The sequence below is a fragment of the Elgaria multicarinata genome, chromosome 1 (assembly GCF_023053635.1).
Source record: "Elgaria multicarinata webbii isolate HBS135686 ecotype San Diego chromosome 1, rElgMul1.1.pri, whole genome shotgun sequence".
Classification (NCBI taxonomy): Eukaryota; Metazoa; Chordata; class Lepidosauria; order Squamata; family Anguidae; genus Elgaria; species Elgaria multicarinata.
Window position 1 is genome coordinate 93,578,930 of NC_086171.1, and position 15,068 is coordinate 93,593,997.

The 15,068-nt window shown below is 41.4% G+C and overlaps 1 protein-coding gene across 1 annotated transcript in view; it reads right to left on the minus strand.

Annotated features, from left to right (window-relative positions):
- Positions 1 to 3,947: 3,947 nt before the first annotated feature.
- The window catches only part of MEIOC (meiosis specific with coiled-coil domain), a 50,206-nt gene continuing 39,085 nt past the window's right edge, over positions 3,948 to 15,068 (minus strand). The window contains exons 7-8 of the mRNA XM_063127950.1: positions 6,088 to 6,268; positions 3,948 to 4,162 (exon numbers count right to left, since the gene is read on the minus strand). Of these exons, the coding sequence (XP_062984020.1) occupies positions 3,948 to 4,162; positions 6,088 to 6,268 (396 nt within the window). The remainder of the gene's footprint in view (positions 4,163 to 6,087; positions 6,269 to 15,068) is intronic.

Consider the following 15,068-nt stretch of genomic DNA (forward strand, 5'->3'; position numbering starts at 1 on the left):
GCACACTGCCTGTTCCTCATGACCTCCTAGCATTATTCCTCATGGGTTGAACTCAGGAGTGCTTTGAGAAAATGAGTTTATTATGCCTGGTTTGTAGGAACACAGCTTGTAAAATAAGCAATTACCCTCTGCAGTGTGGCATGTCATGTGAGCCTAGCTGTAGGTAACAAGCCATCCAGAACCCATGAGGTGTGTTTAATGTTCTGGGTGGCTTGTTACCCATGGCAATAAGCCATCCCTGCTGGGTTCACACAACATGACAAGCTAGGCTGTTGAGGATAATTATGCTAACCCCTGCCATGTCTAGCACGTGCAGAGTGGGTAACAAGCCACAGTGGCTTATTAACCACCCTGCAACATGCAAACCAGGTCCCTGCCTCATCCATGGAATTATACAGAGTCCAGACATCTTCCACTCATAACCCTCCAGGGTTTCCCCACTAGTTCTTCAGTCTTCTTTCTTTGTTTCTTCCATTAAGGAAGATAGGATAGTTCTTTCATTTATTACATTTCTATACTGCCCAACAGCAAAAGCTCTTGGCAGTTCACAAAAATTAATCTAAAATACAACATGAAAAAACATAATATAAACCTTTAACATACAAAAGTTTAAAGCAGTTTAAAACAGCTAAAACAACAATAAAATACCAGAACCCAATAAACAGTTAACATTAAAAAGGCCTATTAAAGGCCTGAGTTTTAACCTGGTGCCAAAAAGGTGACAACGTTGGTGTAAGTCTGATCCTCACTTGAAAGAGCATTTCACTATCGGGCAGTGGGGAGGCATCATTGAGGCATTCTCCCTTGCCATTCTCTGAACATCCCTTGGAGAAGGCCCTTTGATGTTGATTCTTGCGTATGGGTAGAGGAACTATGCCATGGGAGTAAATAGTGGAACTGTTGGTTTTTTTTTGGCTTTAACCTCAATGGTTAACCCTTTTTGTGGGCCAAGCTAAGAGCCAAGAGCATTTGGATGAGTGCATCCAACACTTAGCTAACCTCCTTCCTTCTCTTGCGTCTTTTCCCCAGTTCTCTTGCCTCTTCTCAGTGTTTGTTATTTTCTTTGGGTTAATTAGAATCTCAGGAAAGGCATTGCTTCTCTCCGCTTCACTTTGAGTTCAACTTCTCTAATTGCATTCCACATGGTGCAGGGTTCAGTGGTTCCTAAAAACTAGCCTGTTAGCAGTCTCCAAGCATATTTATTTATTTATTTATTTAATTACATTTATATACCGCCCCACAGCCGAAGCTCTCTGGGCGGTTTACAACATTTAAAAATAGTAAACATTAAAAGTATACAATTTAAAACACACACACACACACACACACACACACACACACACAAAAACAGTATAAAAACAACAGTATCCATTTAAAAACAACAATTGTGGGGTCCATTAAAAACAAACTTAACGTTGTTAAATGCTGTTAAAAATGCCTGGGAGAAGAGAAAAGTCTTGACCTGGCGCCAAAAAGATAACAATGTTGGCGCCAGGCGAGCCTCATCGGGGAGATCATTCCACAGTTGGGGGGCCACCACTGAAAAGGCCCTCTCCCTTGTTGCCATCCTCCGAGCTTCCCTTGGAGTAGGCACTCGGATGAGGACCTTAGATGTTGAGCACAGTGTACGGGTAGGTTCATGTCGGGAGAGGCGTTCCATCAGGTATTGTGGTCCCAAGCCACAATGCTTTTTTCTGGAAGTTTGTGGATAATACCCATTGCCTTTGTGTACCCCTCCCATCCTAAAATGCCTGGTTGCTATCACTTCTTTTCTTAAAAACAGTTGCCAAGGGAATCTGTTTCCAGTGTATAGCTAAAGTGTTATAAATAAAGGTTAAAAGGAATAATGGAAGACCCATCACAGGTGGATTGTGGGGTGTACCACAATTGAAGTAACATCCCTTTGTAAGGGAACGTGGGGCATGTAATCCATTAGAGAAGATACTTCACACCTGAATAACTTAAAATATTGATATTTACATTTTTTGATATGGTATAGCCTACAAGACTCCGGATAGTCATTCATTGATAGTATATGGACTAAAGCTATTCTGATTTAGAGATATAAACTTCTTTCTAATGTGACTATCAGAGCTTGGCAAGGTGAGAAATTCTTTAAAAAGCAAGCTGAAAGTGTTGCCTTCTCATAAGCTAGGTAATGATTGACTATATCTCTAGTCAACCTTCCCCAACCTCCAGATGTTTTGAATGTCAGTTTCCAGCATTTTTTACCATTGGCCACGCTGGCTGAGGCTGATGAGAGTCGAAGTTCAAAATATCTGTATAGAACCAGGTTGGGAAAAGCTGTTCTAGAAGACAGCTAATCCCATTAGAAAGGCTTAGGAGAGGTAAAATATTATATAACGTCTGCCAAAACTCCCTATTTAACTTCAACAGAAATATCTGTTTACAAAAGATGATCACACCAGACTTTGTTGAGTCTTCTGAAGGAGTTCCATAGTTGTGGGTATTACTAAATGGCAATCTTAAAGCTCTAGATCTAAGAGTCTTCAAACAATAGTAAGAACGCACACATGTATAAATCAAGGGGGGGGGGTGTTGCACCAAAATCCAATTTATTGAGAGTAAAGCTAGTACAGTATTTATTTCCATAACTTCCAACATATCAATTTCAAAACTCAACCCATCTTTGTGCGGTAGCTACTATGGTATGTTGGTATGAGTCTGCTGCTATCAGCAGCTTACTTTGGCAACACAAAAAGTTCTATCAGTGATCAAAATAGTCCCTTAGTTTCTCCTGCAATCTCAATCAGTTCCTTACATCATCTAAAGGCAATTTATGTGGTTTGTTCGTGCTTTTTAGCATACCAGGATTTCTAAAAGCTGGAAGAACACAGATACATAAAATATCTCTATCTAGCCAAAAGTAGATCAGTAAATTTTATTCAAACATTATATAGCTTATCTTCATGCTAGATTGTTAAAACCCAAGATCTTCTGAGCCACATAATAACATGCTAATTTAATAAATTACTCACATTCAATAAAAAGTTATTAATAGATAGTAAGAAAAAAAACAAGCATTCAACAGTGCTAAAGTATGCAGAAGCGAACTAAGAAAACAAAATATACACCAAACAATTTAAAACCAAACTGGCTAAAGAGTAACTAGAAAAACTGCACTTCAGAACTTCTTAATACCCTCCTTACAAGTAGTACACCAAGGGTATTAAAATAATAGTAATTTCAATTGCAGTACAACTGTTGAAGACTCAGATTACATAAATGTAATTTTGCTTACATGTAAATACTTTGAAATAGGCAATATTTTATTGATATTTTTTAAAAGAATAGGTACGAATGATTTCAGAAGGTGTTTTTTTTAATGTTCCCTAACATGCATGGTTGGATACTGGCTTTTTGATAATATTTTAAGAAAATCTGGTCAATTTCTTTACTTAAATTTAGATTAAGATTTCAAATCCATAAATACGTTTTTTTAAATATTTTCATTTTTTAACTTTCATACTGGGTGTGGTTAGCTTTTTCTTTCTGTTTCTAAGTACTCATTGTCTAAAGAATTTCTTCTATCACAATCAAAACTTGTCTCACTAGACTGCACACAGTAGCATGTGACAGTAATTCAAATTCATTATTTGAAAATATTTACTAAAGTAATCCAAAAGAACTTATTACACAGGCAAAATTCTTATTGCATATGCCTGCATTGTGGAGTGGATTTAAATTCTATTTTATCAGTGTAAAATATTCTGATTAATTTAACCTAACATGTTAATCAGTCTCATCTATATATTGATTCTGAGAGCTGCTAACGTCATAGGCTTCTTGTGTTAACAGCAATTCATCAGGTGCTGGATTTTGGATAGGAAAATCTCTTTAGTTTTAATTTGGACAAAAAGCTTTAAAAGAGCATTTACACTTTTTAGTACAGTGCTATACTACATCCATGTCTCATCTTTCTTTTCTCAGGTTTTTTTTGTTGCTCCTCTCTGGATCGTAGGGTTGCCGTTATTCATCTGTTCAGGCTGTACTAGCTCTTGTAAAGCTTTTTCCACTTCAACAGGTCCAGAAGTAGAGGTTGTTTTTGGCAAGGTCATCTGAAGAGCACACCACAGTGTAGTGCGAGCTTTGCGTGTTGCTATGCACATCTCTTTAATAGCCAGTGCAAGAGCAAAAACATCTGTGGGGCAGGGAAGAGAACTCTTTATGAACTCTTATGCCTTGTTCAAAACCCCTACCACTTAGGACTCAAAACCGCATGTTTTCAGTTAATTTCACTGACATTTGCTCAAGATACCTTGAACTACAAGATGTCTGAATCATAAATATCAAATATACCTATCCACCCACCGCTATCTCAATGGAATAGAACTCACATTCAAAGATCTACTGTAATAAAAGGGAGCTCTTTAGTTCACATTTGCACTTTGGCCAACCACCCATTACTTCAAATTACATACAAAAGAAGTTCTGAGATTATTCTTGATATTTTTCTGAGCTAATTAATATTTTGCATACCATAAGCCATGCAATCAATAGATAAGAATTTGTGAGAGATAATGGAAGTTCAGGAAATCCTACTGTTGTTAGGGCCTAGAGCAGGGATGTGGCTCCTGAGGGTTCTCCATCCTGCCACAAGTTGCATTTTTCAGTGATTGGTGGTAAGGGAGTGTTTATAAGCAATTAATCTTTAAATAACACGCAAAATAATTTAGATGTGCTCTTTGCAGGCATGAGAGCTGTTGCACTAATATTTCCTCCTTAGCAGACTTGCTTAGAATTAGGCTGTGTCTTGTATGCTTGGTGGGAAAATGTTCAAATTGGTCAGAACTACACATGGCCTTGCTAGCTTTGCTTTCTCTACCCTTGGCCCCATCTTACGCCCGTAGTCCCATCCACTGCTGGAATGTGGCCCCTGAGACCCTTCCCATATTAGAATTTAGCCCCCTGGGCAAAAAAGTGTTCACAACCCTGACCTAGACTAAATGCTTTATGAAGGTCCCTTGTAACTAGTGAGGGCTGAAGACATTATGAGAACAAGTTCTTTTACCTCTTGAAGGAGTTTGTGAAGGGGAACCCCTCATTTTTTCCTAATATGAGTAGTGATTTTGTATGTCACTAACCCAATGAAGAATCTGCCGCTGACTGCTGTTTCAAATCTGCTGTTTCAAATCTGGCCCTCCTAGGGTTCTAATCCAGCCATCTGATGTTCCTCAGATGGCATGCCCCCTTCCCACCAGCCACCGATCATTGGGGGGGCTTCCCATCTTTCCCCTCCCCACTCCATTCTGAAAGATCTCTCTTAAGGCTCGCTCCTCTCCCTCTAAAAGTACTCCGCTAGATCCTCGAAATCGAGTGTGTAGTGAGAATTGCAGGGTGGACAGAGCATGGAAGAGAGGATTCCATCTATGCTCTATCCTCTCTGCATTGGATAATCTTTAGCCTCTGAGTTTTATGACTATCCTGATAGGATTGCGCCCTTAAGCTCCAATATGCTCGATTTTTTTTGTATTCTGGGCCCTTCGCCTCTGGTGTTGTCCAGGTCACTGGAATGTGGCCCCATGAGCTTCTCCAAAACTGGCTCATGGGCTGACCCATTATTTCAAATAATGGGTCAGAAAGGAACAGGGACTATAATTTTATATTTGTCGAGGTACATGATGCAATACCATTTATGTTCACTCCTAAATTCCAGAAAAAATCCTGACTGAAATCATTACAGTAAGTCATTCCAAATCTGAATCTTGCACCAATGTTCAGTACTAAAACCCCTGAAATGCCTGCACAACCTTGTGGTTTGTAATGGTATTGCCTTAGCAGTCAGCTTCAGTACACACTAGATTTAATATTTGTTGGTACTTTAGTCTTATAAACAACTGCTCTGAAGAAATGTTGGCGAAACCCTGCTGAATCCAACACTAATTTGGAAATCTAGTATTAAAAATACAAAAATGTTTCTTCTGTGCCAACTGTGTAAGTTGCAACCAATATTAAATGTGACCCTTTTCTTTGAGACAGAATACTTACACTGCCTGAAAAAGAAAAGGAAGCTAACTTATTACAACTGGAGAACAACCATTAAAATAGTATTTTTAAAATGTGTACCTCTATCATCTTGACACCGGGGGGCTCCTTGTCTTTGCCGATGTGAAGCATTAACAATTTCATCCTTTCTACGGGACTGTACAATGTGAATTGCTTCCAGGTGCTTATCAAGGGCAGTAGAGATGTTAGCATGAAGAGGAGAACTTCGAAAACGTTCCATCTTTCCCAACAGAGTCACAACCTACAAGTATTAAGTGGCAGCAGTTTACAACAGTCAAGGATAAAGGTTGAACTTTCCCAAAGGCAACAATAAAGTCAAGTCAGCAGTGAGGGCCTTGTTGTAAATCTACAATTAGAAAGTTCTTAAACATCAGAAAGCTTTCAAATGACGAAATAACAAGTTTCTATGATCCAAGACTGCTGGTGGATTTGTGTTTTTCAGACATCCCAATGTCCCCATTCCAGCTGTCTTTGAATCTAAAGAGTTTCAAAACAGTTTGTGAAAATCACGCTTAAATAATTATCTAAATGTGTACCACTAAATACCGAAGTTGCAAAATGACAAACTAAAACTTTGATCTCCATTGATTTCAGGTCTAAATCTGGTCTTATATCCTTTTGGATTTGTGTTTTTCAGACATCCCAATGTCCCCATTCCAGCTGTCTTTGAATCTAAAGAGTTTCAAAACAGTTTGTGAAAATCACGCTTAAATAATTATCTAAATGTGTACCACTAAATACCGAAGTTGCAAAATGACAAACTAAAACTTTGATCTCCATTGATTTCAGGTCTAAATCTGGTCTTATATCCTTTTGGGATTTATGTGAGGTACTCAATTAATGCTATCCAGGCAGTGATTAGCCTAACATTTTGGTTAACTTTAATAGTATATTGTTTAGGACTGTAGCCCTAATGCAGAGGCCCCAACCTTTCATTTGAAATCCTGCTAAAGTGCCATGGGTACTAGTGACAAAATGGCCACCATGTGGGGGGGTACTCATAAAATGGCTGCTGGGGGGGGGCAAAGACTACACTGCAAAATATTTCAAATATAAAATAATTTAATAACAAATAACTAAAACAAATACAAACATCCAAACATCAACAAATAATTGATAATGGCCCCACCACCACCACAAACAGCAAACAAACCAACTGGGTAGAGCAGCCAGTGAGCCAAGAAATCAAGCACACACAATGAACAAAAATAGCACGGGCATGTGAACGAGCATGCGGCTAAATCCTTAACTTTGCACGTGCTCCCCACATGCATCAAACAACATCCAGAGTGCCACTGAACGGCCATAGCAGGCAGACATGGGAGAGAATGGGAAATGCCCTCGCATCACCATCACCCGAAACACAACAGGTCCATCACACCTACTTTTTTAATCCAGTTTTCACCTGCGGTTTCCCCTTCTGCTTCCTTAATGAGTTGAGCACTGGGCACTTTCATGTCTATGCATTGTTGTGCTCTTTCAGCTCATTTATCTTCTCACCTGGAGTGCTACTAAGCCAGTGAAATCTCCCTCCCTAACCCTTGGGAAAGGTTTACAGGAGAGAAGGTTTGTTTTGCTCGTTTCAAAGGGACGGGCAGATGAACAATCATTTAAACTAATTTCTTTTGTAAAGATTGTCAGGTCCCCTCTTTTGCTCCAAGGTAGCCAAAATTCTTACATCTGCATAAGTTTTAAAGAGATAGATATCAAAATTGGCACAATGATAGCTCTTAAGAAGGGCTTTTAGCATTCTAAGTCTGAATCAGATTGGTTCATCCCTTGACTTTTTAGGAATTTTTAATTCCCCCCCCCCAAAAAAAACTTTTTCTCTTAGTCCACCAGTACGAAGGATCGCTTTTCCTTTCCTTTGATCATGCGAAGCTGTGCATCTCCAAGTTCATAAACTACATATCTGCTGGTTCCTACTCAAGAGTAAATCTCATAGATTTCAACTGCATTTACATCCAAGTCATTCTAAAATCAGATGCATGCTTACCTTTGAGTAAACCCCACTGAACAGAGAGAGACATACTTCTGAGTAAACAGAAGTAAGACCTCAGAAGTAAACATAGGGTTGCAGAGAGTTTCAGCTATTGGCTGGTATAAAAATGCAATAAAATAAACAAACATAAAATCCTTCGCACTGGTGGACTATGAGGGAAAGGGTTTAAGAGGGGGGAAATAAAAAAAAATTCCTAAAACATCAAGGGATGAACCAATCTGGCATATCTTCTATACAAAGAAATCACCATGAAGGTGCAATTAAAGGCCTCAAGGACACACCTGCATGCTTGGAAGCCCTGTTACGGACCCCTGTCTTAATGTATTGCAGAAACTTAATTTAGTTTATTTATTTATTTACATTTATATACCGCCCCACAGCCGAAGCTCTCTGGGCGGTTTACAACAGTTACAGCAATGGTTTAGTTAGTGGCTAGTTTTAGGAACGAATAACAAATTAACGTAGCACCTGTATATATCTATCAATCAAAACTATAATCACCAAGGAAACAATCATATTGCCTAATGGATTGGTTAAATTAGTTTTTTCCTTACAAGTGACCCCAAGATCTATTTTTCTATAAGACCCTGAGACTTAGCCAGCAAATTATATGGGAAGCACCTTCTTGAGAAGTTAAAAAGCGGGGTGGTTTCAGAATTTTTTTTGTCAGATGAACAAGCAGGTTTCTGCCAATGTAGATCAACAGTTGACCACTGCTTCCTCCTGAATCACCTGGTTAAGAAATATATGTCCCTGCTACATCACTCTCTATGCTGCCTTTGTAGATTTTGAGGCTGCTTTCAATTCCATATCTCTATCTCATCTTTGGCACAAACTGGCTCTTTTAAATATGGATCATAGGTTGTCAAGAATTCAAGGGTTGTATGCTTCAGGTGAGAGTTTAACAAAAGTCGGGAGTGCATCAGGGTGCCCATTGCCATCACTTTTATTTAATTTGTATATAGTTTCCTATTTCTGGTATAGAGTCCCCACCCTCCAATTAAAAGAAAGGAGTGCTTCCATTCTGTTATATGCCAACAATGCAATTTTTGTTGTTGTCATACACCCAGTTGCAAATGCATAGACCTTTGAGAGCTTTATGTTCATATTGTGCTAGGGAAGTTTTACAAGTTAACTATTTCAAAACTAAAATACTGATGTTTGGGAAGAAAAAGAAAAAACATGTTGATGGAAATTGGATAGCCAGTTGCTGGAGCATACTCATAAATATTTGGGCGTGACCACTGAAAACTCTAAATACTGGTCTGCTCCTACAAAAGTTACTGCACTGGTGGTTAATGCTTTTTTTATTGCTCTGCTGGATCGGGGTGGGGTGGGGGAGTTAGTGACATCCCTCCATGAACTTTATAAAACCAAACTACTGGTATGGGGCATTGTGTGGCTTTATTCAGATATTGTGGCCCTGGAATTAGAGCAGCATAAATGTCTGCCTAGAACCCTGGGTGTTTCTAGATCCAAGACAATTGTCTGAAGGGAGACAACCTGTTGTTCATTGGGAACTTTAGATCAGAAGGCAGCTATTTATTTATTTTGACCCAATTTTTCAATAGGACTCCCTTATTTATTTATTTATTTATTTATTTATTTATTACATTTCTATACCGCCCAATAGCCGGAGCTCTCTGGGTGGTTCACAAAAAATTGGGCATTTGAAGGCATGAGGGCAGAATCATGGGCCGCCAAAATGCATGGCATGCAAGGAGAAGACAAGGATCAAACGTTTGAAAAGCAAATTTCCAATGTTTCAAGAAGATACAGAGTAGTAGTAATGGTAGATTTCAATTAACACAATAAATGTTGGGAGACAAATTCTGCCAAACATGGCCCCTCCAAGAAATTCCTGACATGCCTGGCTGATAACTTTTTCCGACAGAAAGTGGAGGAAGCAACGAGGATCGGCTATCCTTGACTTGATTCTGATGAATAGAGATGACTTAGTGGATAAAGTGGCAATTATGGGAACTCTAGAGGAAAGTGACCACATCATAATTGAGTTCTTGATTTTAAAGGAAGCAAAAGCTGAGTGTAGCCATACATGTTTTAGAAAAGCCGATTTTAATAAACTCAGAACACCATGGCAAGTGACTAATGAGAAAAGGAGTCCAAGTTGGGTGGGAGTTTTTAAAAAAGGAAATTCTAAAAGCACAATTACAAATAATTCCAACAAAGAAAAAATGGTAAAAACAGCAGAAATATACAAAGTAGCTCCACAAAAAGCTTTCAAGATGCCTTGAAAGCAAAAAAAGGACATATATAGAAAGTGTAAGGAATGCCATGCTACAAAAGAAGAGTACAGAAGGTAGCACAGAGGTGCAAGAATGGCATTAGTAAGGCTAAAGCTGAGAATGAGCTGCTAAGGGATGCTAAAAGAAACAAAAAAGTTTTCTTCAGGTATGTGCATAGTAAAAGACAGAAATGATAGATCAACATGCAATGTTGGTGGAAACCTAGGTCAATAGGTTATTATTATTTATTTATTTATTTATTTATATAGCACCATCAATGTACATGTAATAGGTTCTGGGAGCCGGCCTGGCTGGGCGCTTGGCAATGCGCACTTTCCGTGGCATCCAGAAAGTGTGCAATTCCCCCAGCACGCCATTAGTGCCACTGCCGTCAACTGTCAAACAGAAGCACTCAGGGCCTTAGCTGAGGTATTCCAAGGGGCTGTGCATACGGCAGGTGCTACCTCCCTATATGCCTGGCTACTGTTATATGCCACCACAGCAGTAACTGCCTGTTGCTCCAGGCCCTGGATTTGGTCCCCAGCACCCTCTGGAGCAGTACCTTGCACATGTCATCAGGGTCAGCAACAAGAAGAGAAACATGCATGGATTCCACTCAGTGGGGTGCCCATGCACAGTGGGGGCACTGGACTGTGAGGTGCACATTCTTGGCCCTCCTGCCACTGCACAGAGCAACAAATACTACAACCAAAAACACTACTTCAACAAGGTTCTGCAGGTGATGGTGGACACAAGCTGGAGGTTTCCAAATGTCTTCGCCGGGGGTCTGGGTCGAGCCATGGTACAGCCATCTTCTGGAACTTTCTGTTTGCTGATAAACATGCCACGGGCAGATTCTTTAGGCCATCCCATGTGCCCCCTGGTTCTAGCTGATCAGATGTTCATCCTTCAACCATGGCTGATGGCGCCTTACTGCTCCCCCTGGACTCCCCTTCAGAAAAACTTCAACTACTACCATAGCCATGCAAGGCTGCCTGAGGAGCATCCTTTAGGATGTCTCACAGCGTGCTGGAGATCCAATTATATGCTTCTTGATGTGGAAGTGGACCTTATTCCAGACGTTATCATGACCTGCTTTATTCTGCATAACATCTTCAAGTTGCGGTGGGATGTATTGCTGGAGGACCACCCAGACCTTCTGGGACCCAGTGCAGACAGCAATGCCATTCTAGTGGACAGGAGTGGATGCCGCCCATTCCTGCGCCCCAAAAATTCAGCTTCTGAATGGGTATCTCGCTCAGGTGTGATGGTGGCACATGCAAAGATTGCACAGTGGATCTGGGCCCACTATCCACATGTGGTGTGCGAGTAACTGGAGTAATTCCCCCAGCACAAAACAGGATGAGACTTGAAGAGCACTGGGCCCAGGACTGAGCCCTACAGTACCCCACTCATTACTTCTCCCCAGTTTGAGAAAATACCATTAATGTGGTGCTGCCTCTTGGTGCACTTGCACCCCCAAAGAGCATCTAGAGAGTGTGAGCAGGCCTCCTGGACAATGCACACTTTGCTATTAGCCCGCTTCTGCTGTTGATGCTCATGTCTTCGTGACTCTCCCTCCTTACCTCCCCTTTCCCCCCCTCCCCTCTACCCCTGCTTGTAACCAGACATAAATGTCTCTGGCCGGAGTCCATTTCCCATGCTATGCTCCTCTGTTCACCCAATCCTCTTGCCAGACACTTCCTCTCCTCTTCTGCTGGTGTATGCCCCATCCCATCCCAACCTCCCCAGCATTCCCACTCCCAACCCACCTCCCTCAAGTCACCTTTGGAAATGGACATCAAGGAGGCTTCCATTGGTGCTTCCTTCCAACTTTTGCTTCCTGCAGTCATGGGTGAAGCTGCAGATGAGGGAGAGGAGGACATGCTTTGGGAACAGGTAGTGGGAGGGTGCACTTCACCCCATCCTTCAACTTTTTGGTGATGCCACCGTAAACTTGGCTGAATCTGCTGCAGCCATGGCAGCACTCCTGGATTCATTCAGGCCTTGTTGCACCCACAAAAGGGTGAGTGTGACAGCATGGATGGTGGCAGCTAGTGCATTTGTGGACTCCAACAACAGGATCTCTGCAATGGTGACAGGCCTGTTGGAACAGCGCATTGTGGTCCACCGATGGGTCCTTCCGCACACCCAGGCTGTTTGGACAGAGATGCAGGATTTATCTGACTGGGATGATGAGCGCTTCAGAGGCAGCTTCCGCATTACCTTTGATCTGATAGTGGCCGAGATCACCCTGATTTTGCAGACAAAACATGGTAACGCACAGCTGCATTTTAGTGGACTGTTGCCTTGGCTTTCAAGTTGCTTTCAACATGGGCTACCTTCCCCTTTCAACCATCTTCGGGGTTGTGAAATTGAGTGGCTGTGAAATTTTCCATGACACTGTTCGTGTTCTGAATGAGCTGTACATTGAAGTGTCCGGGATTGGATTTTTATTGTCCATAGTTTCAATGTCACCCAAGCTATTGCAATGAGTTGCATCAGCCACTTTAAAGGTCAGAGTTAATTGGTTAACGACTTGACAAGTGTGGCTGATTGATTGAGTAGTTGGAAATTGATAGAGAGAGATACTATTCTGTATATAAGTCTTCTGTATAGTGCATGTATTCTCTCTCCTGTGTGAACATGACGTTTTGTGTGAGTATTTTGTAATATATTGTACATATCTGATCTTCTATGCCTTCTAACTCAGTAAACCATTTCTGAAGAAAATACTGTTGCTGTGTGTTATCTCTGTGGCTTATTTTGCTTTCTCTGAACCCGCCTCTACGCTGCATACTCTGCTATGTCTCCACCCGGAGAGGAAATTCTTTTCACCCATATCCGACAAGTTATGGGCCCAGGCCGCGGAGTCCCAGGCTGTGGAGACCCAGACTGTTGTGAGCTGAGCAGTGAGAGCTGAGGCTGTGGAAGACAGAGAGCGGTTGCCTGGAAAGAGATTTAACAGCAGGAAAACAGTGAGTGTTTCTCAGCAGGAATCAGCTAGGACAAGCCATGGAAGCCGACTTGCTGGTAAGGCTGTTTGCCTTAAGGAGTTGGTGCGGTGGTCTGGATGCTGAGCGGTGAGGATAAGGCGGACGCCGACTTTAAAACCGAGGTTTCTGGAACTCAGAGCTGGTCGGAAGAAGGAGAGTCAAGCGGAGAGAAGATTGGAGAGATGGCTCAAAACGTGGGTACAAACGTTCCTATGGAGCTGTTAACGGACGTCAATTACCTAGCATGGTCTTTTAAAATGGAAATGGCTTTGAAAAAAGACGGTCTGTAGTATGCGGTTGCTAATCCACGTCCGGAAGCATTGGAGAGAGACAACCAGAGCGAATGGGATCGGCAAGCGAAACGTGCCAAAGCAATGATTGTTTTATGTTTGCGTAATGACCAATTGTCTTACATAGATCGCTCTGATCCTCCCAATGTGATTTGGACCAAGCTAAAAGCCGTATACGTGAGGGAAACGGCTGGGAATTGAATTACCTTGACGAGGCAGATTTATCGTGCTAGGTTGGCTGAGAACGGAAGCATGACAAAGCATTTGCAAACGATGAGAGAATGCTTTAACCAGCTAAGTGCCAGTGGTATGCGATTATCTGATGAAAACATGTGTTATATTATCTTGTCAAGTTTGCCAAAATCTTATGATGTGTTAGTGACAACTCTTGAGAATATTCCAGTGCAAAATCTGACGTTGAATTATGTCTATGGGAGATTGCTTGGAGAAGAGCAGAAAAGGCTTGAAAGGAGCGCTGCTGAAGTCCAGGATCGTAAATTGGCTGAAGAGGAAAGAGTTAACACATTGCCGAGAGGAGAAGCAGCTGGAAGTGTTTCTGTCGGTGGCAAAAGGAGAGAGAGAAAATCTAAGCCAAAGTGCTATCGTTGTGGCAAGCTGGGGCATATGAAATATGAATGCCGTGTGAATCTAAAGCCTGATACCTCTTGTGTGGAAGTCCAAGAAGGGAAAGTTTGTTTTCTTTCAGGTGGAGAGTCCAATAAGCGTGGTGGAATATGGTTAATAGATTCTGCTTGTAGCCGAACAATAAGCAATCAAGTGGAAAAAACATCTTTAAAGGAAGTCAGTCTGGCAGACGGGCGTGTTGCCAAAGTTGTTGGCAAGGGAACCTGCACTGTGAATTCTTTGAGGATGAGGCTGGCGGATGTTCTATTTGTGCCGGAGTTAAAGTATTGCCTGCTTGGGGTGTCAACGCTGACGGAGCTCGGTTTCACGATGAAGTTCGTGGGAGACAGATGTTTTGTGGAGCGTGACGGAGTGGTGCAAGGAACGGCAGTGAAGAAGAACGGTCTTTTCCACATGGAGCCAGGAGATGAAGGGGAAATGCCGTGCGTGGCGCAGACAGATCGTTTGGCCAGCAACTTACCACCTCATGATGGCTGTGTGCATTTGATGCACAGGAGAATGGGACATATTAATTTTAAGGCACTTAATAAAACTGTTGAGTGTACTGAAGGGCTTAAACTGAAAAGCTGTGACAAATTTCTTGATTGTGCTATATGCAAAATGACTAAATCAAAGATTGCTAATATTCCAAAGTCCAGGGATTGGAGAGCAAAAGAAAAATTGGATTTAGTGTACATTGATTTATGTGGACCTTTTCCAACAAGTCTTGGTGGGGCCAAATATGCATTTGTATTGGTGGATGATTTTTCCAGGTATTCTTGGGTTTATTTTCTCAAGAAGAAAAGTCATTGTTTGAAATCTTTAAAATCTTGGTTAAGATACGTGGAAAGATTCTTTAAATCCCAAGTACGTGTTCTGCAAA